The 22,453-nt window shown below is 43.0% G+C and overlaps 1 protein-coding gene across 1 annotated transcript; it reads right to left on the reverse strand.

The window, feature by feature from the left end:
* Nucleotides 1–1,085: 1,085 nt before the first annotated feature.
* Nucleotides 1,086–22,110, reverse strand: LOC119923069 (olfactory receptor 4P4-like). Its single transcript, XM_038742626.1, has 5 exons — nt 21,210–22,110; nt 16,310–16,330; nt 12,114–12,281; nt 11,597–11,766; nt 1,086–1,397 (listed from the first exon to the last, which is right to left on the reverse strand). Exons 1-5 carry the CDS (start codon nt 22,108–22,110, stop codon nt 1,086–1,088), a joined length of 1,572 nt encoding a protein of 523 aa, XP_038598554.1.
* Between the last annotated feature and the right edge of the window lie 343 nt (nt 22,111–22,453).

Here is a 22,453-nt window from a genome sequence, read left to right on the forward strand (position 1 = left end):
TGGCTTCAACTGCAGAAGAAGGTACCACTAAGAACTTTCCCTCTTTCCTTCAATGAAAAATATGATCTCAAATAAATCCCTTCCATTGATCAATTCCAGGACTCCCCAACTTGTTTGAAATATCTCAGCCTGATGAAGTAGTCCCTTAGCAATATTATGCACCAATAAAATGCACTAAGGATTGTAAAGATGATTTTCCAGTCATCTTTTTTAAGTGCTTACTGTGTGCCAAGCACTGTACTAACTGCTGGGGTAGATATAAGATAATCATTTTAGACATAGTCTAGATTCCACATGGGGCACAGAGTTTCAACTTCCATTTTACAGATGAGGTAACTGAGGCACACAAAAGGAAGTTAACTGACTTGCCCAGGGTCACACAGCGGGCAGGTGGCAGAAACAGGATTAGACTCCAAATCCTTTGACTACTAGTCTTGTGATCTTTTCAATACCTCCCATTTGAAATTATATATGCTGCCTTCCCATGTCTGAAAATTGTTTTCAAATCCCCTTCTGTGCCTCATCTACCAGCAAGAAAGGACTGAGGCAATTATATGAGTAGAACCCACTGACAACCCTGCTTTGCACAGAAGCATTTAGTAGAAACTATATCTGCTAAAACCCACATCTGCCATCGCTGCACAGTGTACGTCAAAGATGTAACTCCCTCTCCCTAGAAACTTACAATTAATTTTAACATCAAATGAAGGCCATAATTAGAAATCCATCTCATTAAGAAGGGGTTATTCTGTTTCTTGAAAATATTTTATTTGAAATGGCATAGGATAATGAATGGATGCATTAAATATAGGCATTGAGGTGGAGAAAGGGATGTTTACTGTCTGATAAACAGTAAGAATTCTCCATTCCCCTGAGCCTAGGAGAAAACCTGGGTTGATTGTACAGAGAAGAGGTGGGTAGATAGAGTAAGCCAAATGCAGGAGGGGAAGACAGGACATGTGGACATCCATTTCACCTGCCTGCTTTTCCCTCCAAACGAGGCTTCCAACACCACACCTTTTTCATGGCCGTTTTCAACTCTCTGTTCCTCAACGTGTAGATGAGGGGGTTGAACATGTGGGCGATTATGTGTAAAACAGAGTAAACACCTTATCTTCTGGGAAGGTCTGGGCTGGCCGGAGGTAAATTAAGTTGCAGGGCAAGAAAAACAATGCCACCACGGTTATATGGGAAGTGCAGGTGGAGAGGGCTTTGTGACGTCCTTCGAAAGAGTGGGTCCTTAGACTGGTTAAAATGGTGATGTAAGAGAAGACCAAGATTGCGAAAGAAACCGACACAACTGTCCCTGTATTGACGAGGACTAAAAATCCAGTCACGTAGGTATATGAGCAAGCCAGTTCCAGGAGAGTGTAAACATTGCACAAATAGTGATCAATCTTATTAGGGCCACAGAAGGGCAAAACAAGACAAGGAGCCACTGGACTGAGGAATGGAGAAATGCTCCTCCCTAGCACACTTCAACCACTGTGACACATCGCTGCGCGATCATGATGACCATATAGTGTAAGGGTTTGCAGATGGCAACATAGCGATCGTAGGCCATCCCCATGATAATGAAGATCTCCAACCCACCAAATAAGTGCAAGGTGAAGAGTTGCATCATGCAGTGGTCGAAAGGAATGATTTTCTTCTCGAACACCGAATCTCTGACCAATTTGGGAGTCACTTTGGAAGTTTAGCAGAGGTCCATGAGGGAGAAGTGGCAAATGAAGAAGTGCATGAGCTGTTTGATGAGGGAATTGCCTCTGACAGTGATGAGGATGATGAGATTCCCTACGAGCATTGCAATGTAACAGGAGAGGAACAGCCCCAACGAAGAATATCTGCAAATTTCTATTACTAGACAGACCTAAAAGAACAAATTCAATGACGTTTTTCCTATTTTCCATCCTGGGAATGAGGAATATTTCCCTGAAATTATTGCAAAATGAAACATCGTAAATAAAATTTAGAAAATTTCAGTGCCAAGTTCATTGTATTTATAATTAAATATCACTTACAATACTGTGTAAATGTATGTGAGAACACTGCAAGATAAACTTTATATCTTTTCTGGATATACATCCCTTTCATATCTACTGAGATGATAAAAACATATTTTTATTCATCAAGAGCTCACCCTATGCCAGGCATTGTCTTAAGTACCAGAATGCATGATAATAAGGTAGGAAACAGTCCTTTTTCCATATAGGGCTCACCATCTAAGAAGGGAGATGGAAAATGGTATCCCCATTTTGCAGTGCAAAAGCACAGGCATAGGAGACACAAGATTTGGGGTCTAATTCCAGCTCTCCCACCTGCCTGCTGTGTGATCTTGACCAACTCATCGAACGACTCTGTGCCACATTTTCCCAACTGTGTAATGAGGATTAAATTCTACCTCCCTCCTACTTAGACCCCGTGCCCCCATTTTTTAATGTTATTTGTTAAGTGCTTACTATATGCCAGGCATTGGTCTAAGCACTTGAACAGTGCTAATCAGGTTGGACAGGATCTGTTTCCCACATGTTGACATGTAGAAGCATCCTGGCTTAGTGGAAAGAGGCTGGGGTTGCAAGTCAGAGGTAGTGGGTTCTCATCCCGGCTCTGACACTTGTCAGCAGTGCAACTTTGGACAAGTCACTTAACGTCTCTGTGCCTCAGTTACCTCTTCTGTAAAATGGGGCTTAGGAGTGTTAGCCACACATGGTACAATCTGATTAGTTTGTATCTACTCCAGGTTTAAGAACAGTGCTTGGCACATAATAAGTACTTTAAAAAGCCATTGTTATTACTATTATCATGTTAAGTGATTTGCCCAAGGTCAAGCAGCAGACAAGTGGTGGAGCCAGGATTAGAACCCTGATCCTTCTGACTACAAGGCCCTGTCACCTGTCGTCCGGGGACGGGTTCGTTCAGTGATTGGTGAGGCAAGAGAGAGAGAGAGAGAGAGAGAGAGAGGGAGGCGGGGGATGGAAAGCCTGAGTTTTATATAAAATTTATTCCGCGAGGCGATTTGAACTTATGTAATTGTTTAGGTGCAATGGATTGAACTTCCCTTTCGGGAGGAATATAATCAATTAGCGATATTAGAGCTTCCGTACATGGGAGGAACACAATCATACGTTAATCGCACGTGGGTGAGGTGGCTAGCTCTCACTCATGTGCACTTCCCACTCGGGAAGAATTCATTTCATGCCTAGCTCTCACCATGTGCTCTCCCTACATGGGAGGAATCCACTCATGATTCCCATCAGCAGCGGGGTACCAGGGTCCCACTCACGAGACACTCACACCTCCCGCGGCTCTTGCCTCAGTGTGTTGGTTCTGGTTGCAGAGCGGGCGTCTGGCCTTCTGGGCAGAGAGAGACACGTGGGCTGCTGTTGCTGCAGCGGCTGCTCCTCCTGCTGCTGCGTGTCCTGGTGTTCTGACCCCGAAGGTCAGAGGCGATAGGTATTTATTACCTGTGCCCCCAGGCCATTCCAGCTTCGGGCATCAGTCTATCCAATCTCTGCCCTCCCCCCTCCTCCATACCTAATTTGATTGGCACGGGGCAAGGGACACCTTCTGTATTCCCAGCTTGGGCTGTCAATCTAGCAGTTTTGGTTGTGCGGGCAGTATTCCACCCTCACTTCCGAGTTCCTCCTGCTGGCTCAGTTGGTCACGAGATAGTATTTGACCTTGAGATGGCCGGTACCCCAGGGTCACCTCGGGACAGGCCCATGCTTTATTCACTGGATCACACTGCAAGCCTTGTACAGATAATCTTTTATCCATCCTAATACTTAGTACAGTGCTTAACACATAGGACTTAACAAATAGAATAATAAAAATAATAACAGCAATAATCATCCTGAATTTATTCCAGTGTATAACACAGAGCAAATGCTTAACAAATACCATACATATTATAAAACTAGCAATCGATCCTATTTATTGAGCACTTACTATGTGCAGAGCATTGCACTACGTGCATTGGAGAGTACAATATAACAGAGGTGATGCACGTATTTATTCATTCATTCATTCAATCAATCATATTAAATGAATGCTTACTGTGTGCAGGGGACTCTATTAAAGCGCATGGGAAGTACAAGTGGGAAACACATAGAGATGGTCCCTACCCAACAACGGGCTCATGGTCAAGAAGGGGGAGACAGACAACAAAACAAAACATGCAGACAGCTGTCAAAACCATCAGAATAAATAGAATTATAGCTATATGTACATCATTAGTAAAATACATAGAGTAGTAAATATATACAAGGAAAATAAATGGAGTAACAAATATTTACAAGTATATACAAGTGCCATAGGGCACAGTGGAGGGTAATGGAGAAGGGAGGAGGAGAGGAAAAAGGGGGCTCAGTCTGGGAAGGCCTCCTGGAGGAGGTGAGTTCTCTGTAGGGCTTAGAAGGGAGTAAGAGAGCTAGTTTGGCGGATGTGTGGAGGAAGAGTATTCCAGGCAAGAGGAAGGACGTGGGTCAGGGGTCTATGGAGGGATGGGCAATAACGAGGCACAGTGAGGAGGTTAGCGGCAGAGGAGTGGAGAGTGCTGGCTCGGCTGTTAAAGGAGAGAAGTGAGGTGAGGTAGGAGGGGGCGAGGTGATGAAGATCCCTGAGGCCGAGAGTAAGGAGCTTTTGCTTGATTCGTAGGTTGACAGGCATCCACTGGAGAATATTGAGGAGGGAAGTGATATGCCCTAAGCCTTTCTGTACAAAGATAATCCACGTAGAAGAGTGAAGTATAGACTGAAGTGGGGAGAGACAGGAGGATGGCAGATCAGAGAGGAGGCTGATGCAGTGATCCAGTCGGGATAGGATGAGAGATTGAACCAGCAAGGTAGCGGTTTGGATGGAGAGGATAGGGTTGATCTTGGCGATGTTGTGGAGGTGAAACCGGCAGGTTTTGGTGACGGATTGGATGTACGGGGTGAACGAGAGAGTGGAGTCGAGGATGACATCAAGGTTGCGGGCTTGTGAGATGGGAAGGATGGCAGTGCCGTCTACAGTGACAGAAAAGTGAGGGAGAGGACAGAGTTTGGGAGGGAAGATAAGGAGCTCAGTTTTGGACATGTTGAGTTTTAGATGGCGGGAAGACATCCAGATGGAGGTGACCTGAAGGCAGGAGGAGATACTAACATGGAGGGAGGGAGAGAGAGCAGGGGTGGTGGAGATGTAGATTTGGGTGTCATCAGCATAGAGATGATAGTTGAAGCCGTGGAACGGAATGAGTTCACCAAGGGGGTGAGTATAGATAGAGAACAGAAGGGGATCAAGAACTGACCCTCGAGGAACCCCTACAGTATGGGGATAGGAGCGGGAAGAGGAGCCCGGGAAGGACACTGAGAATGAACGGCCAGAAGTATAAGAGGAGAACCAGGAGAGGACGGAGTCTGTGAAGCCAAGGTTGGATAGCGTGTTGAGGAGAAGGGGGTGGTCCACAGTTTCGAAGGAAGCTGAGAGGTCGAGGATGGTTGGGATAGAGTAGCAGCCATTGAATTTGGCAAGAAGGAGGTCATTGGTAACCTTTGAGAGGGCAGTTTCGTTGGAGTGTAGGGGACGGAAGGCAGATTGGAGGGGGTCCAGGAGAGAGTTGGATTTGAGGAATTCGAGGCAGCAAGTGTAGACGACTCGTTTTATGAGTTTGGAAAGGAAAGGTAGGAGGGAGATAGGGCGATAACTAGAAGGGGAGTTGGGGTCAAGTGAGGGTTTTCTTTTTTAGGATCGGGGAGATGAGGGCATGTTTGAAGGCAGAGAGGAGGGAAACAGTGGAGATTGAGCAGCTGTAGATGGACGTTAAGGAGGGAAGGGGCGATAGTTTTCATAGGATGAGAAGGAATGAGGGAATCTTAGAATGAGAACTGGGAAATTAAGAGAAAACTCTGCTGTTATAAAAAAGAAAAGAAACCTTACCCCTTTGTTAGTCTTCCCACAGTGATGCATTTCTGTGTGCTTGGATCTTTATGTCCAGTCACGGGAATCAAACGCTTCTTAGAGCTGCATCAGGACAGAACTCAAGTCTCAGTGGAAATCCAACCTTCACATTGGTTGGAGGGAGTTTCCAAAAAAACTGGAGTTTCTGAATCTCGAGTCATCTCTGGTTTCCCGAGAGTAAACTTTGTATCCTTGGCGCTGTCTGAGACATGCAACCTCACCCACCTATGTCTGAGCTTAGAGGAAAAAAAAAACCCGGCAACTACAAAGTTTTCCTCCTCGGTCCAGCAAATGCTTGATGCAGAGATAACTTTGGAATAAACTTTGCTTAGAAGACTCAGCTGTTAAAGCTAAACATTTTAAAGATCCAGGGACTCTTCCAGCTCCCAAAGTCCCTGAAGATCTTCTTTATCAGAGGTGGAGGTGGAACAAACCCAGGAACCTCTCTTCATCACGTTGAAAACAAGTTTGATACATCGTGGGCACTGCTATCAATTCTGTAACTTTGGCCGTATTTTTGATTATAATTTAACAATTTGTTGATTATTTTCTTCTCCCAGATTATACCCTTTCAACTACCCAGTCAGTTCATTTGCATTCACAGCCAGCCATACACATTAGGCACTATTAAATAATTTAAAGACTCATTTAACCATCTTTCCACTTTTCTTTCATCCAATTGGAAATTATTCTGTACCTCTCACAGCCAATAGATTGTACGTTCCTTGAGCCCAGGGATCATGTCTTTTATCTTTATTATACTCCTTCAAGAGCTTAGCTTTATGCTCTGCTTGCAGTTGATACTCAGGAAATCCTATGGATTGATTGTTTTATGAGCCAGTTACAGAAAGCATATGATAACCCTGATGGTCAACATAAAGGATAAATGTTCATTCACCTTTTACTAGTTGGCTACAGAATTATACTGTTATGAAAACATTGAAGAAACACACAAATCATATAGCTAAGGTGTCTTGTTTAAACAGAAGCTGGTTAAAAATGCCCTTTGGAAATAATAAATTATACATCATCCACATGCATTGAAACTCAGGTTTACGTATTTCTTAATCATGAAAGAAGCATTTGCAGGTGGCCTTTAAATTTTTTCAGAATCAAAGAATCAACTGGAAATTTACTCATGGAGTTTGTGTCTCCCTCCTGAGCACAGCTCACCTCAGCATGTGGAGCAAAGAGCAGGTCATAAGCACACAGACCAGACGTAAATGGAGAAGGTCTCCTCCAGAAGGCCCTCCCTGAATAAGCTTTCTCTTCAATTACCTTCTCCACCCTTTGCTCTGCAATGACTCTGCACTTGGCTGTGTACCTTTGGTTTTTGCCTCAGCCCACATCATTTATAGTACACCTCCTTATGCTCTAATGTTTCCCTAGGTATAATTGATTTTGATGTCTAGCTCCCCCTGTAAACTGTTAGCTCACTGTGGCCAGGGGTAATGTCTACCGATTCTGTTCTATTGCACTTTCCCAAGCGCCTTGTAAAGTGCTCCAATCTCTTAGTACAGTGGTTTGCACACAGTAAATGCTCAATGAATGCGACTCAAGAACATTTTAGGCAGGAATTGACTCTATTGCTGTAGTGTACTTTCCAATTGCTTAGTACAGTGCTTTGCGCACAGTAAGCTCTCAATAAATACAATTTAATGAAATGAATTTATGCTCTACACATGATAAGTGCTCAATAACAACAATTGATTGATTGTTTGCTTGATTGATTAAAATCGTCCCCTCCTGAGCTCAGGTATTGTGCTACTATCACCCAGCACTATTTTCCCAAGGGAATACTGATAATCATTATGGTACTTGTTAAAAGCTGACTATGTGCCAAACACTGTTCTAGGAGCTGGGGTAGATACAATTTAATACTGTTAGACACAGTCCCTGTCCCACGTAGGACTCAAACTCTTATTCCCATTTGACAGATGAGGTCACTGAGGCACAGAGAAGTGAAGTGACTTTCCCAGAGTCACACAGCAGACAGGTGTGGTGCTGGGATCAGACCTCAGATCCTTCTGACTCCCAGGCCCATGTTCTATCCACTAAGCCACCCTCCAGCGCTCTGTGTCTCAGAGGGAAACAAAGACTTCTCTCATACCCTCCTATATTCCTGCCCCTTTTGTAAAGGTTCTCTATAGTTACTGGAAGTCTAAGAGAAATAATAGTTGGAAATGTGATATTTGCTAAGTGCTCACTATGTGCAAAACGTTTTACTCAGTACCAGGGTAGATGGAAAATAATCAGCTCAGACACAGTACCTCTTCCTTACAGGACTCGCAGTTAAAGTAGGAAGGAGAGCAGGTATTGAATCCCCAGTTTAGAAATGAGGAAATGGAAACACAGAGAAGTTAAGGGATGTGCCAAAAGTCACATGGAAAGTAAGTGATCTTAATTTTTATTATTATTATCGTAGTTGTTATGTGCTTACTGTATGGCTACAAGCCACCCCATGCTACTTAAGAGAAACCGGGATTGACATTCTAGTCTCTCTTGGGATCTAAATCCAGCTTGAAATCTAAGCCAAAGTCCAACCAGAGTCCCGGTCTGAGTCATAGTTCTAACTCTTGTGACCTGGCCTAGAGGATATAACAAGGGCCAGGGAATCAGAAGGAACTGGATTCTCATCCTGAGTAGGGACCGTCTCTATCTTTTGCCAAATTATACTTTCCAAACGCTTAGTACAGTGTTCTGCATACAGTAAGTGTTCAATAAATACCACTGAATTAATGAATGTGTTTGACCTTAAGCAGGTCACTGAACTTCTCTATGCCTCAGTTACATCACCTGTAAAATGGGACACGGACTCTGTCCAACTTGATTAGCTTGTATCTACCCCAGTGCTTAAACACTGTGCCTGACAGATAGTAAGCACTTAACTACATACTTAACTGTGGGGGTTCCCCAAGGTTCAGTTCTTGGTCCCCTTCTGTTCTCGATCTACACTCACTCCTTTGGTGACCTCATTCACTCCCACGTCTTCAACTATCATCTCTACGCTGATGACACCCAAATCTACATCTCTGCCCCTGCTCTCTCCCCCTCCCTCCAGGCTCGCATCTACTCCTGGCTTCAGGACATCTCCATATGAATGTCTGCCTGCCATCTAAAACTCAACATATCCAAGACTGAACTCCTTGTCTTCCCTCCCAAACCCTGCCCTCTCCCTGACTTTCCCATCACTGTTGACGGCACTACCACCCTTCCCGTCTCACAAGCCCGCAAACCTGGTGTCATCCTCGATTCCGCTCTCTCATTCAACCTTCACATCCAAGCCGTCACCAAAACCTGCCGGTCTCAGCTCCACAACATTGCCAAGATCTGCCCTTTCCTCTCCATCCAAACCGCTACCCGGCTCATTCAAGCTCTCATCTTATCCCGTCTGGACTACTGCATCAGCCTTCTCTCCGATCTCCCATCCTCGTGTCTCTCCCCACTTCAATCCATACTTCATGCTGCTGCCCGGATTGTCTTTGACCAGAAACGCTTTGGGCATGTTACTCCCCTCTTCAAAAATCTCTAGTGGCTACCAATCAATCTGCACATCAGGAAGAAACTCGTCACCCTGGGCTTCAAGGCTGTCCATCCCCTCGCCCCTCCTACCTCACCTACCTTCTCTCCTTCTACAGCCAAGCCCGCACCCTCCGCTCCTCTGCCGCTAAACTCCTCACTGTGCCTCGTTCTCTCCTGTCCCGCCGTCGACCCCCGGCCCACGTCATCCCCCTGGCCTGGAATGCCCTCCCTCCGCACAGCCGCCAAGCTAGCTCTCTTCCTCCCTTCAAGGCCCTACTGAGAGCTCACCTCCTCCAGGAGGCCTTCCCAGACTGAGCCCCCTCCTTCCTCTCACCCTTGCCCCCCACATCTCCCCCGTCGTACCTCCTTCCCTTCCCCACAGCACCTGTATATATGTATATATGTTTGTACGTGTTTATTACTCTATTTGTTTATTTTATTTGTACATATCTATTCTAATTATTTTATTTTGTTAATATGTTTGGTTTTGTTCTCTGTCTCCCCCTTCTAGACTGTGAGCCCACTGTTAGGTAGGGACTACCTCTATATGTTGCCAACTTGTACTTCCCAAGCGCTTAGTACAGTGCTCTGCACAAAGTAAGCGCTCAATAAATATGATTGATTGATTGAGTAAAATACCTTTAGAAATAAGACAAAAAGAAGAAAAATTCTGACCCTACCACTATGCATATTGCTTGCAAAAATCATCTTTTATATAGTACACTACAGATTGTCTACCTGCCAAGTGAGGGATAAATTGCCTCTCACATTATAACATAAAGCTGCAACAAAGATATGTGAACATTCTCATGGGGATAGCTCCTTACTGCTCCTCTTACGTCTACATCATATTTTTTAAACTGCATGGACACATTATTGTCTCCATCATTCTGAAAGCTACTTTTCCAAGTATTTATCTTCCATTCTAGTAGGCTTTCCATTTTATGTTAACAGCAGACATCTCCTGTCTGAATAGCAGTTTCTTTTCTTTCGAGTCATAAATCCTCCCATCATAGTTTCAACTGCAGAAGAACGTACCACAAAGAACACTACCCCCTTTCCTTCAAAGAAAAATATGATCTCAAATAAATCCCTTCCCACTGAACAATTCCAGGAAGACCCAACTTGTTTAAAAGAACTCAGCCTAGTGAATTAGTTCCTTAACCATATTATAGACCAATAACATGCATTAAGTGACGTAAAGATGATTTTTAATGATCAGTTTTTTAAGGGCTTACTGTGTGCCAGACACTGAACTAAGCACTAGGGTAAAATAAGATAATCATTTTGGACACTGTCTAGATTCCACATAGGGCTCAGAGTCTCAATTTCCATTTTACAGAGGATGTAACTGAGACACAGAAAAAAAGTTAATTGACTGGCACAAGGTCACACAGGACACAAATGGCAAGAACAGTATTAGAACCCAAAACCTCTGACTACTAGACTTGTGCTCCTACCGCTAATCACACTACTTCCCATTGAAAACCATAAATTCTTCCCCCCACCCACGTCTGAAAAGAGTTTTTAACCCCCGTTCTGCGCCTCATCTACTAGCAAGGTGGGACTGAGGCAACTGTATGAGTAGAACCCACTGAGAAACCTGCTTTACACAGAAGTATTTACTAGAAACTATATCTATTAAAACGCACATTTGCCACTGCTGCACAGCACACATCAAAGATGTAACTCCCTCTCCCTAGATGCTTACAATTAATTTCAACATCAATTGAAGACAGTAATAAGCTCTCCATTCCATTAAGCAAGGAGATATTCCTTTTCTTGAAAATAGTTTATTTGAAATGGCAAAGGATAATGGATGGCCGTATTAAATATAGGCATTGAGGTGGAGGAAGGGATGTTTACAATCCGATAAACAGTAAGAGTTCTTGTTTCCCCTCAGCTTAGGAGAAAACCTGGGTTGATTGTACAGAAAAGAGTTGGGTGGATGGAGTAAGCCAAATGTAGGAGGGAAAGACAGAACATATGGACATCTATTTCACCTGCCTGATTTTCCCTTCAAACATGGCTTCCAACACCACACCTTTCTCATGGCCGTTTTCATCTCTCTAGTCCTCAGAGTGTAGATGAGGGTATTGAACATGGGGGTGATGAAGGTGAAAAACAGAGCAAATACCTTATCCTCATGGAATATCTGGGCTGGGCAGAGGTAAGTGAAGATGGAGGGCAAGAAAAGCAATGCCACCACCGTGATGCGGGAAACACAGTTGGAGCGGGCTTTGAGACATCCTTCCGAAGAGCAGGTCCTCAGACTGGCTAAAATGGTGACATAAGAGAAGCCTAAAACTGCAAAAGTAGCCAGCACAATTGTTCCTAAACTGGCGAGGACTAAAAATCCAGCCACATATGTATCTGAGAAAGCCAGTTCCCAGAGAGGGTAAACATCACAGAAATAGTGGTCAATCTTATTAGGATCACAGAAGGGCAAAAAAATGACAAGAAGCCACTAGATGATGGAATGGAGAAATGCTCCTCCCCAGCACACTGCAACCACTGTGGCACATCGCTGCACGTTCATGATGACCATATAGTGTAAGGGTTTGCAGATGGCAACATAATGATCATAGCCATCCCCACGAAAATGAAGATCTCAACCCCTCCAAATAAGTGCAAGGTGAAGAGTTGCATCATACAGTGGTCGAAAGAGATGGTTTTCTTCTCAGACATCATATCTCTGACCAGTTGGGGAGTTACTGTGGAAGTATAGCAGATGTCCATGAGGAACAAGTGGAAGAGGAAGACGTACATGGGTTCCTTGAAGAGGGGGCTCCATTTGATGGTGATAAGGATGAGGAAATTTCCTAAGAGGGTGGCAATGTAACAAGAGAGGAGCAATCCAAAGCAGAATATCTGCAAATTTCTATCACTGGACAGACCTAAGAGAACAAATTCTGTGACATTGTTCCTGTTATTTTCCATCCTGTGAATGAGGAGCATTTATCTGTAATGATTATGAGCAGAAATATCATAGATAGTATGTACAAAGTTGCATAGTTTTTATTATATGTGATTTCTCACCTAAGTCTTTTAACCAAACTGCTACAGGTTTGCAGTTATTGGCAAAACTGGGAGTGTTCAAATCCAAATTTTCATAACCTCTCTATTCAACACAGCTGTCCTTTGCTTGATAACATCCTGTAAATTCAGCCCCATTCAAATCCTGTCCATAGGGAAAAATACCAAGGAAATTAATGGCCAATGCCTTTCAAATGAATTTTAAAGTCTCGGTTGCCATACCTCATTCTATTAGAAATAGCCAGCTGAAATAAAACGTTTTTGGCTCATTTGAAGCTATTTCATATTTGAACTGGGAAAAAATTACATATTGACATATAAATAATCATGTTCTGTCACTGTTAGTCTTCAAAGGAGTTGATGTGTTTGGGATTCCTTTAAAACCTGTCTGATGGAACCAGAATGTCTGCAGAGAAGATCTGGGGGGAGAAGCTAAGCAATTCTAGAAGCATCATTTTTCTTTTTACAATTCTCTTTTCGTATGTCGCTGACTGACTTTGGACATGACAAAAAAAGAAGTGATTGATATTGTGTCAAATATTTAGGATTTTTTTCTGACAAAGTCTGAGGATGGTGGACACAAGGCACCATACTAACATAGAAAGGGGGTGATTCAAATCCCGAAATGTGAACTTTGTCCAGATGAGTTCCTCTAGCAAAAGATACAGTTTACACAGCTTCATCTAATGTGCTAAAATCAGATCAAGTATGTGAGTGTCAAGGACCTTATGACAATTTCCCAGCAGATAAATGGTAGAATGAACAGAATTTTATCCCAAGAGAACATATCTCTTATCCAGGAAAATGCACCAGTGCTTGACAAGGAAATACTCTCTTGCATTCAAACGCAAACCTCGTTTTAGGCAGGGAATTCGTTCATTCAATCATATTTATTGAGCGCTTACTGTGCGCAGAGCACTGTACTAAGTGCCTTTTGGGGCTTGGAGCTAACTGTTTTTATTTCAATCCAGAAACTTTGTCTCATGCACTTAATTTGCATTTTAGTTAACCGTTTGACCTCTGCCACCATTCCATCTCAATCTTCTGTCTCTGAGCTCCGAGTGAGGCCAACATATTCCAAGGAGAGATTTTCTCCCTTACCCATCGGCTTTACTGGAAACAGACATTGGGATCTACACAGCTGAAATCAGGCAAGTTCTGGGCAGGAGGCGTTTATGGAGTCAAGGACTTAAGTTCATCAAAGATATCAAAGATAATCTTGGATTCTTTTTTGTTCCATTTTCTTGAATTACTATATTTTCTTTTGGTAAAACCATCTAGAAGATGCAGAGTACCAAGAGCAATATATATATCCAACTTTTATCCTTCCCACATCTTCTCCTCCACCTAACTTCCCATCACAACTGACAGCGCAGATATCATCCCCATTTCGAACGCCAACAATTGTCGGTTTATCCTTTATTCCTCTCTCATTCCCCATAGTCAATGAATTGCCAAATCCTCCTTAAAAGAATCCTTCCCCCATATACCCAGGTTCCTGGAGGAAGGCAGGAGGAAAGTTGTGAGTAATGGGGTGAATGCAGGAGAGGTGAGAGCAAGGCACAGTGAGAATCAAACAATCATATTTATTGGGTGCTTATGTTGTGCAGGGCACTTTACTAAGCAAAGAGTATAAGAGAGTTGTTGGTCACGTTCATTCCCTTCCCACAAGTAGTTTACAGTCTAGGGGGGAGGAGAGACATTAGTATACATAGAAAATTGTCGATATGTACACAAGTGGTGGAAGGCTGAGGGTGGAGTAAGTAAACGTTGTGAATCCAAGTGCAAGGGTGATGCAGAAAATGAGAGGGAGTCGGGAAAATGAGGGTTTAGTCAAGGAAGGCCTCTAGCATGAGATGTGAGTTTAAAAAGACTTGAAGGTGGGGAAAGTGGTAGTCTGTAGTATATATAGGAGGAGGAAATTTCAGGCCAGAGGCAGGATATGGGCGAGGGGTCACTGGTGAGATAGACGAGATCAAAGTACAGTAAATAGCTTGGTGTGAGAGGATCAAAGTGTGCGTCCTGGGATATAGTAGGAAATCAGGGAGGTATGATAGGAGGGGACAAGGTGGTTAAGTGTTCAAAATCCAATGGTAAGGATGTTCTGTTTGAGCAGAGGTGAATGGGTAACCACTAGAGGTTCCTGAGGAGCGGTGAAACATGGATAGAATGGTTTTGTAGAAAAAATGTTCCAGGCAATTGAGTGAAGTATGAACTAGAGTGGAGAGAGTAAGGAGGTAGGGAGGTCAGCATGGAGCTGATGCAGTAATCAAGGAGAGATAGGATAAGAGCTTGGATCAAGATTTTAGCAGTTTGGATGGAGAGGAAAGGGCAGAATTTAATGATTTGAGAAGGAAGAACCTACAGGATTTGGTGACAGATTTAATATGTGAGTTGAGTAAGAGAAATGAGTTGAGGAGAAGGTCAAAGTTACATCCTTGTGAGACAGAGAAGCAACATGGCCTAGTGGATAAAGAACAGGCCTGGGAATCAGAAGGATCTGGGTTCTATTTCTGGATGTGTTACCTTGCTGCTGTTTGACCTTGGGCAAATCTCTTAACTTCTCTGGGCCTCAGTCTCCTCTCCTCAACTGTCAAATGGCAATGAATTGCCTGTTGCCCCTCCTATTTAGAATGTATGTATGTGTCAGGGAATGTGTATACCAACTCTGCTACACTGTACTCTCCCCAGTCCTTAGAATACTGCTTGACTCATAGTAAGCACTTAACAAACACCTCAAAAAAAGGAGGTTTGGCTTATAGCACCTAAAATCTGGGCATCATACAAAGATGGCCAAATAGAAACTTCACCCTGCCAGGTAGTGTAGGGGTTTGCAGAACTCAGTGTAACAGTCGTAAGCCATTTCCACTAGAATGAAGTTCCCAACCCCACCAAAGAAATGCACAGCAAAGAGTTGAGCCATAGAGTTGGAAAAAGAAATTGTTTTACTCCCAACAAGTACGTTTCAGATCATCTGGGGAACAATGGTGGAGGTATAGTAGAGATCCAAGGCAGGCAACAGACTGAGAAATAAATACATAGGCTGTTCGATCAGATGGCTACGTCTGATAGTGTGAAAATGAGAAGACTTCCCAGGAAGACTATAAGCTAACATGCTAAGAACAGGACAGAGTACAGTGTTTGGATCTCCAGGTTTGGGGAAATTCCCATGAGTACAAATTAGGTGATTCTTTACCTTAGAGGAATGTGGTTCTACTCCAAGCTCCGTCATGTACCTGCTGTCACCTTGGGCAAGTCACTTCACTTATCTAGGCCTTACTTTACTTTTCTAAAAAATGGGGATTCAATACCTGTTCTCTCTTCTACTTAGACTATGAAGCTTTTGTGGGATCTGATTACCTTGCGGTTACCACAGCGCTTAGCAAATAGAGGCACAATTACTATAATCAATTATTATTAATAGATTGTTATGTTAGAATATTTTCATTCCAAGGCAGGACTTCAATTCAACCTGACTGCTGCACCGCTAAGCAAATTGTAATCATTTCTGTAAATAGCAAAATCTAGAATGAAACAGAAATATTCCAATTGCTAAATGTTGCAGGAGGAATCTCAGATACAAGAAGAGGTTTGTTGTACCGATCCCTTTCAGAAATGTTTACTTGATGAATGGGACTGTAGAGTGAGGGAGTAAGATGACCCACAAGATCTGCAATGCACAGAAGGTTTACTGGGGCATCTGTAGAAGTCGAGGGGAAAGACCTGACTTCCTGCTGACTGACATCTTGGCTGCCTCTTCCCAGTCTTCTCCCCAACACGTTCAACCCCTGTCAGCTGAGCTCCTCATCTTTACCTTGGTCACTGCCCAGTGATGCTGCAACATAGATAGTTGGTTCCGAGCAGCTTATCTCACCCAATGGCCTAGGTCAGCATCTGTGGGCAGGAGGATCCCAATGAAATCTGTAGCCTTGAGTGACTTTCTGCTGGACAAGGAATTTGGCGGTGAGAATCAGTGTAGCCTAGTGGATCGAGTACGGGCTTGGGAGTCAGAAGAACCTGGGTAATAAACCCGGTTCTGCCACTTGTCTGCTGTGTGACCTTGGGAGAGTCACGTCACTTCTCTGTACCTTTGTGACATCATCTGTAAAATGATAATTAAGACTTGTGAGCCCCATGTGGAACGGGGACTATGTTCAACCTGATTACCTAGTAATTACCCCGGTGCTTAGCACAGTGACTGGCACCTGGTAAGGGCTTAAAAATGCCATAAAAAAGAAGAATGAAGAGGAGAAAAGATTTGGAAGAGGAGGAAGAGAAAGAGGAAGAGGAAGAAGAAGAGGTCCCCTATAAGAATTTCCAAGGCTAGAAAAGCCTGTAAATTGAAAATTCCTTTTGAACTAAACAAGAATGACATAGAAAAGGAGAGAGATAGCATATTTCTAAAATTCAATTTACCTTTAGATGAAAAAATTCCTGTGATGTAGAGTACACAGACTTTTTAATTTTTTTCTTAGGGAAAAATGTTCTAGAAACGTTGATTTCTGTGCCCCAGGCTGGGTAGTAAGGCTGATGTGTGAAAGGGGATAAGATTCTCCTACAGTGATGATTCTAAATTCTGCACCTGTCAGCTCTGAACAGGTATTTAGGGACGGTCGTGGTAGGGCAATTCTTTAAGCATACACTTCCTCCTTCCTTGTCATAATCCACATGAACAGCAACACCTGAACATTGGGTCTGAGCAGCTGTGCTGGAAAGTTCCGCCCAGGACCCTGCCAGTCGTGGCTGCTCATAAAGAGAGGCCATTTAGAACATAAAAATATTGCAACATCTGAACACACCCTGGTGTGTTCAGGGGGTGAATGAATATAATACCTTTGTCCCATGGGCCAAAGTCTTGAAGGTCCTGTTCTGTCCTTGTAAAATTCCTTTACTGAATTGCCCCCTACTAGTCAAATATTAATATTCTTTTCCTTGAAATGCAGCCACTGAGGACAGGAAAGGTGTTTGCTCATTGTTGTATTGAACTCTCCCAAGCGCTTGGTTCAATGCTCTGGACACAGTAATCACTCAATAAATACAATAGACTGACTGCCTGACAGATCCATCTTACTCTAGAACCAGCCGAGGCACCCGTCGCTTCTAAATTACAGCAATAAACTCTTAGAAGCCAAAATGTCCTGAGCCTGCTGAGACAATCTTTCTCATCCTCCTGAGCTCAGGAAGAACAGAAAAGCTGTTAGGTGGCACCAATATCTCTGCTGAACCAGTCCAAAAAATCCTCCGGAAAATACTTAAAGGCATCTGAAGACTCAAGGGAACCAGTCTCCAAGGGACCTTATACCTGTCCAGCCATGAACTCTAGCGATTGAGACTAATGAACTTGGTATCCGTTTCATCATCTGATGAGGAAAGCTTACTTATTTTTCTTTACAGCTGCTTCCTTCCTAATTCAGGTAATCAAATCTCAGCTACTTTACATACTAAGAAATGCAGAAAAGCCAGTTGAAATAATAATGGTATTTGTTAAGCACTTACTATGTGCAAAGCACTATTCTAAACTCCAGGGGATACAAGGTGATCAAGTTGTCCCACGTGGGGCTCACAGTCTTAATCCCCATTTTACAGATGAGGGAACTGGGGCACAGAGAAGTTAAGTGATTTGCCCAAAGTCACACAGCTGACAAGTGGTGGAGCCAGGATTAGAACCCAAAATCTCTGACTTCCAAGCCCTTGCTCTTTCCACTGAGCCATGCTGCTTCAGTATGATGAGTTATTTTCCTCATCTCTTCCAACTCAACCTTTTACTCTCTCTCCTCTTTTTCTTAATGGTATGAGTTAAGTGCTCACTGTGTGCCAGACACTGTACAAAACACTGGGGTAGATAAAAGATCATCAGGTAGGACACTGTCCATGTCCCACATGGGGCTCACAGTCTTAATCCCCATTTTATAGATGAGGTAACTGAAGCACAGATAAATGAAATTACTTCCCTAAGATCACACAGCAGACAAGTGGAGGAGTCAGGATTAGAACCCGGGCCTGTGTTCTTTCAACTAGGCACACTTCTTCTCTTCTTTCTTCTCCCTTCTAGCTCCCTTCTTTTTTACACTACCTATATTGTTGCTGCTTTCTACTAATCAGTTCCTTCCTTCTTGCCTCATCTCAGCCTCCCCTCAAGTCCTCTTGATCTAGTGCTCCCCTAAACTATTTGAAGAGGTTCGGGTTTGTCCTGAGAGAGCCAAACATCTCATTCACTGAACTAAAATCAGGTGCTCGGTGGCCAGGTTAACTTGAGAGATCTGATGAACTTGGATTGTGAAACCCCTGAGGGACAGAGTCAGGGTCCAATTCCCATCTGTGAATGAATAAATAAATACGATTGAATGAATAAATCTGTGGATTTTCTCCCAGACCTTTATACAGTGGCCCACACAGTGAGTGCTGAATAAATGCTGTTACTGCTACTGTAAACCATTCTTTTGATTTCAAATGTTAGGGAGAGGCAGTATCTTCTTGCAAATGTATCTGTTCGGGTCTTAGTTCCTTGATAATGTTGTGTTGTTGATGACCCTGGCAGGAGTCCATCATAGAACACCCAATAAAGGCAGAGGATGTGCTTTCATATTGATTTATCTCTATGTACAAGTCCCCATATGCATGTGGCTAGTTAATTAGTGAAGCTTGAAACTTTTCTGGCCGTTTGTGGACTGCCATGGGCTTAGATTGTAATGGGTTTGGAGTTTAAAGCTAAAAAGAACCATCATTTTAGCCTTAACCTAAACATTAGTTATAATCTAAACCTGGGACTGGTCATACAGTGTATAGAGATAGAGAGAAAGAGAGAGGGAGGAAAAGGGGAAGGGAGAGAGAGAGAAAGAGAAACTGTATTGGTTCAAAGGCAGCACTCTCACCTATTATATTGCTACACTGTACTTTCCCAAGCTTTTATTACAGTGCTCTGCATATAATAAAGGGCTCAATAAGTGTGATGAATTGATTGCTGGGGTCAGAAAATATTTAAATACATATATTCATTGTAGGGAAATAGTTAAGAATAAATTATCTGCTTCCAATTCTGCTCTATCAGCCTGAGAGATTAATATAGTCCCCTTTTCTTAGCAATGGGAAATTGGATAATAACAATAATGTTAATGATAATATTCATTCAGTGATTAGTAGGTGTCCAATACTTTGCTAAGTGCGGGGGTAAAGACAAAACAATCAGATGGACATAGTCCCTGTTCTAGGCAGGGATCACAGCCTAGAGGGTTGGGAAATAGGTTTCTTATTCAGCTTTTCAGATGAGGAAACTAAGGTAAAGAACATTTAAGCAACTTGAGGACAGTCACATCCGGGCCTCCTAACTCTAAATCCTGTGCTTCTTTCCATTTGGCTACACAATTAGATTAACGGGTTCCAGTCATGATACCTCCCACATAATGCCTACTTACTTTCATCCAGTGAAGGGGAAAAAATCATTCAGTCTTATGAATATTAATGGCAAAACAGACACAGAAAGCAAGAATTGATCCTCTAACAATTTCCTTCAATATTAGTTTCCATAATGAATTCACGCTGGGATTTGCAAGCTTTAGCATATTAACAATAATAATTTATTACAGTATTTGTTAAGCACTTACTCTGTGCAAGGCACTGTACCAAGCTCTGGATACTGGTCTCTTAACTTTATGGAGCCAGTGTCAGACGTGTGAGGGTGGAATTATGGTAAATGCAGGCAGGGCTGATGCAAAGCATGCAGAGCAAATGAATTTTTCAGGTCTGAATATTTTTGAAAGTAATTTGCAAAGATAACTTACTGTCCCACCGAGAGGAACCATTATGCCACAAGCACGTTGAAATGAATCACACAAAACACCTGGTTTTATATTTTAATTACTAAATGATGACTGTTCTAGGAGTCATTACACATGCAAATAACAATCATGGAAAATTGTTCTCAAGAAAGACATGAAGAGCTCCATGTTCTTGAGGATTTTGGAAGAGGGGAAGCCTTGGCTGAAGCATGCCATAGAAAGGTTGATAGCCATGTGATGTTAACTCTGCCACAAAGAGAGCAGACATGCTGATGATCATTTGATCTACACGATATCAAGGATCATGTCTACCAACTCTGTGGTATTTTACTATCCCAGGCACTTAGTACAGTGCTCTGCACACTTAAGGCACTCAATAAATACCACTGAGTGATTGGTACAAGACGGGGGTCTGGAAGTACAACCCGTGGATATGCTAATGTGGAATAATGTGTGCAGAAAACACATGCTAATGCTAATTTATTCATTCAAGTGTATTTATTGAGCGCTTACTGTATGCAGAGCACTTTACTAAGTGCTTGGGAAGTACAAATGGGCAACATATAGAGATGTTCCCGACCCAACAACAGGCTCACAATCTAGAAGGGGGAGACGGACAACAAAACAAAGCAAGTAGATAGGTGTCAATAGCATCAGAATAAATGGAATTATAGCTATATACACATCATTAATAAAATAAATATGGGTAATATGTACAAATGAAATTAAGTAATAAATGTGTACAAATATATACAAGTGCTGTGGGGAGGGGAAGGGAGTAGGGCAAAGGGGGGGGTGGTGACAGGGAGGAGAGGAGGAGGAGGAGGAGGAGGAGGAGGAGGAGAGATAATGCACAATGCTATGCTAAAGTGTACAGAAAACGTAAGAAATGGAAGTCAATTTTATGCACTTATTTTCTTTCTGTTAACAATTTCGTACACCACACCTTTCTCATGGCATTTTTCATATCGGTGTATCTCACTGTGTAGATGAAGGGGTTGAACATGGGGGCGATGATGGTGTAAAAGAGGGCAAACACTTTATCCTCGCTGACGGAATCGCCCAAGAGAATATAAGTCAAGATGAGTGGCAAGAAAAACATGAGTACCACGGTGATGTGCGAACCACAGGTAGAGAGAGCTTTGTGCCGACCCTCTGTGGAGTGTTTTCTCAGGACTGATAAAATGATGAGATAGGAAACGATCAAGTCAAAAAAAGTTAGTAGGGACAGAACACCCGTGCTGGTAATGATTGAGATGTTGACAAAATAGGTCTCGGTACAGACGAGCTTCAGCAGAGGAAGCACGTCACAGAAATAGTGACCAATCTGATTGGGGCCACAGAATGGTAGCTGCACCATGATGAAAATCTGCACGATCGAATGCACAAATGCCCCTACAAAGGAGGCCAAGACCAACGTGTGGCAAGTCTGCCGGCTCATATCCATCAGGTAGTGGAGAGGCTTGCAGATGGCGATGTAGCTATCATAAGCCATGGCCACTAGGATTAATATATTTGCATCGCTGAAGAAGTGAGCGCCAAAGAGTTGGACCATGCAGGAGTTGTGGGAGATGGTTTTTCTTTCCAGCAATAGGCCCGCGATCATTTTAGGAGCAACTGTGGCGGTGAGGCAGAGGTCCATGGTGGACAAGGAACTGAGGAAAACGTACATAGGCTGCTGACTAAGATGGCTGTTTCTGATGGTGATGAGGATAAGAAGGTTGCCCAGTAAGGTGGCTAAATAACAGAGTAAGAACAGCACGAAACAAGTTACCTTCCCCTTTTGGTTTAGGAGTAGACCCCCGAAGACAAACTCTGTGATGTTGTTTGAATTCTCCATCAGGTTGGCCAACGTGATGAGTGTACAGCAGATGGATATTTACCTGAATCAGCCAAATTGAGAAATATCAAGCATTACTAATTTCGAAGCACTAGCTCAGAACACAGATCCTCATTCTGAATAGGAATGGAGGGACTGCTGTACTATTAAGAATACATTAAAATATAATAATAATGATGATTATGATGATTATGAAGGGAGTGAGAAAGGCACTAGGAAGTTTCCAGGGCTATACTAAACATTAGGTAGACACAAGGTAATCAAATCAGACACAGCCTAGATTTGAGCAAGTTCCTTAGCTTCTCAGTGCCTCAGTTTCTTCATCTGCACAATGGGGATAAAA

The sequence above is a fragment of the Tachyglossus aculeatus genome, unplaced genomic scaffold (assembly GCF_015852505.1).
Source record: "Tachyglossus aculeatus isolate mTacAcu1 unplaced genomic scaffold, mTacAcu1.pri scaffold_140_arrow_ctg1, whole genome shotgun sequence".
Classification (NCBI taxonomy): Eukaryota; Metazoa; Chordata; class Mammalia; order Monotremata; family Tachyglossidae; genus Tachyglossus; species Tachyglossus aculeatus.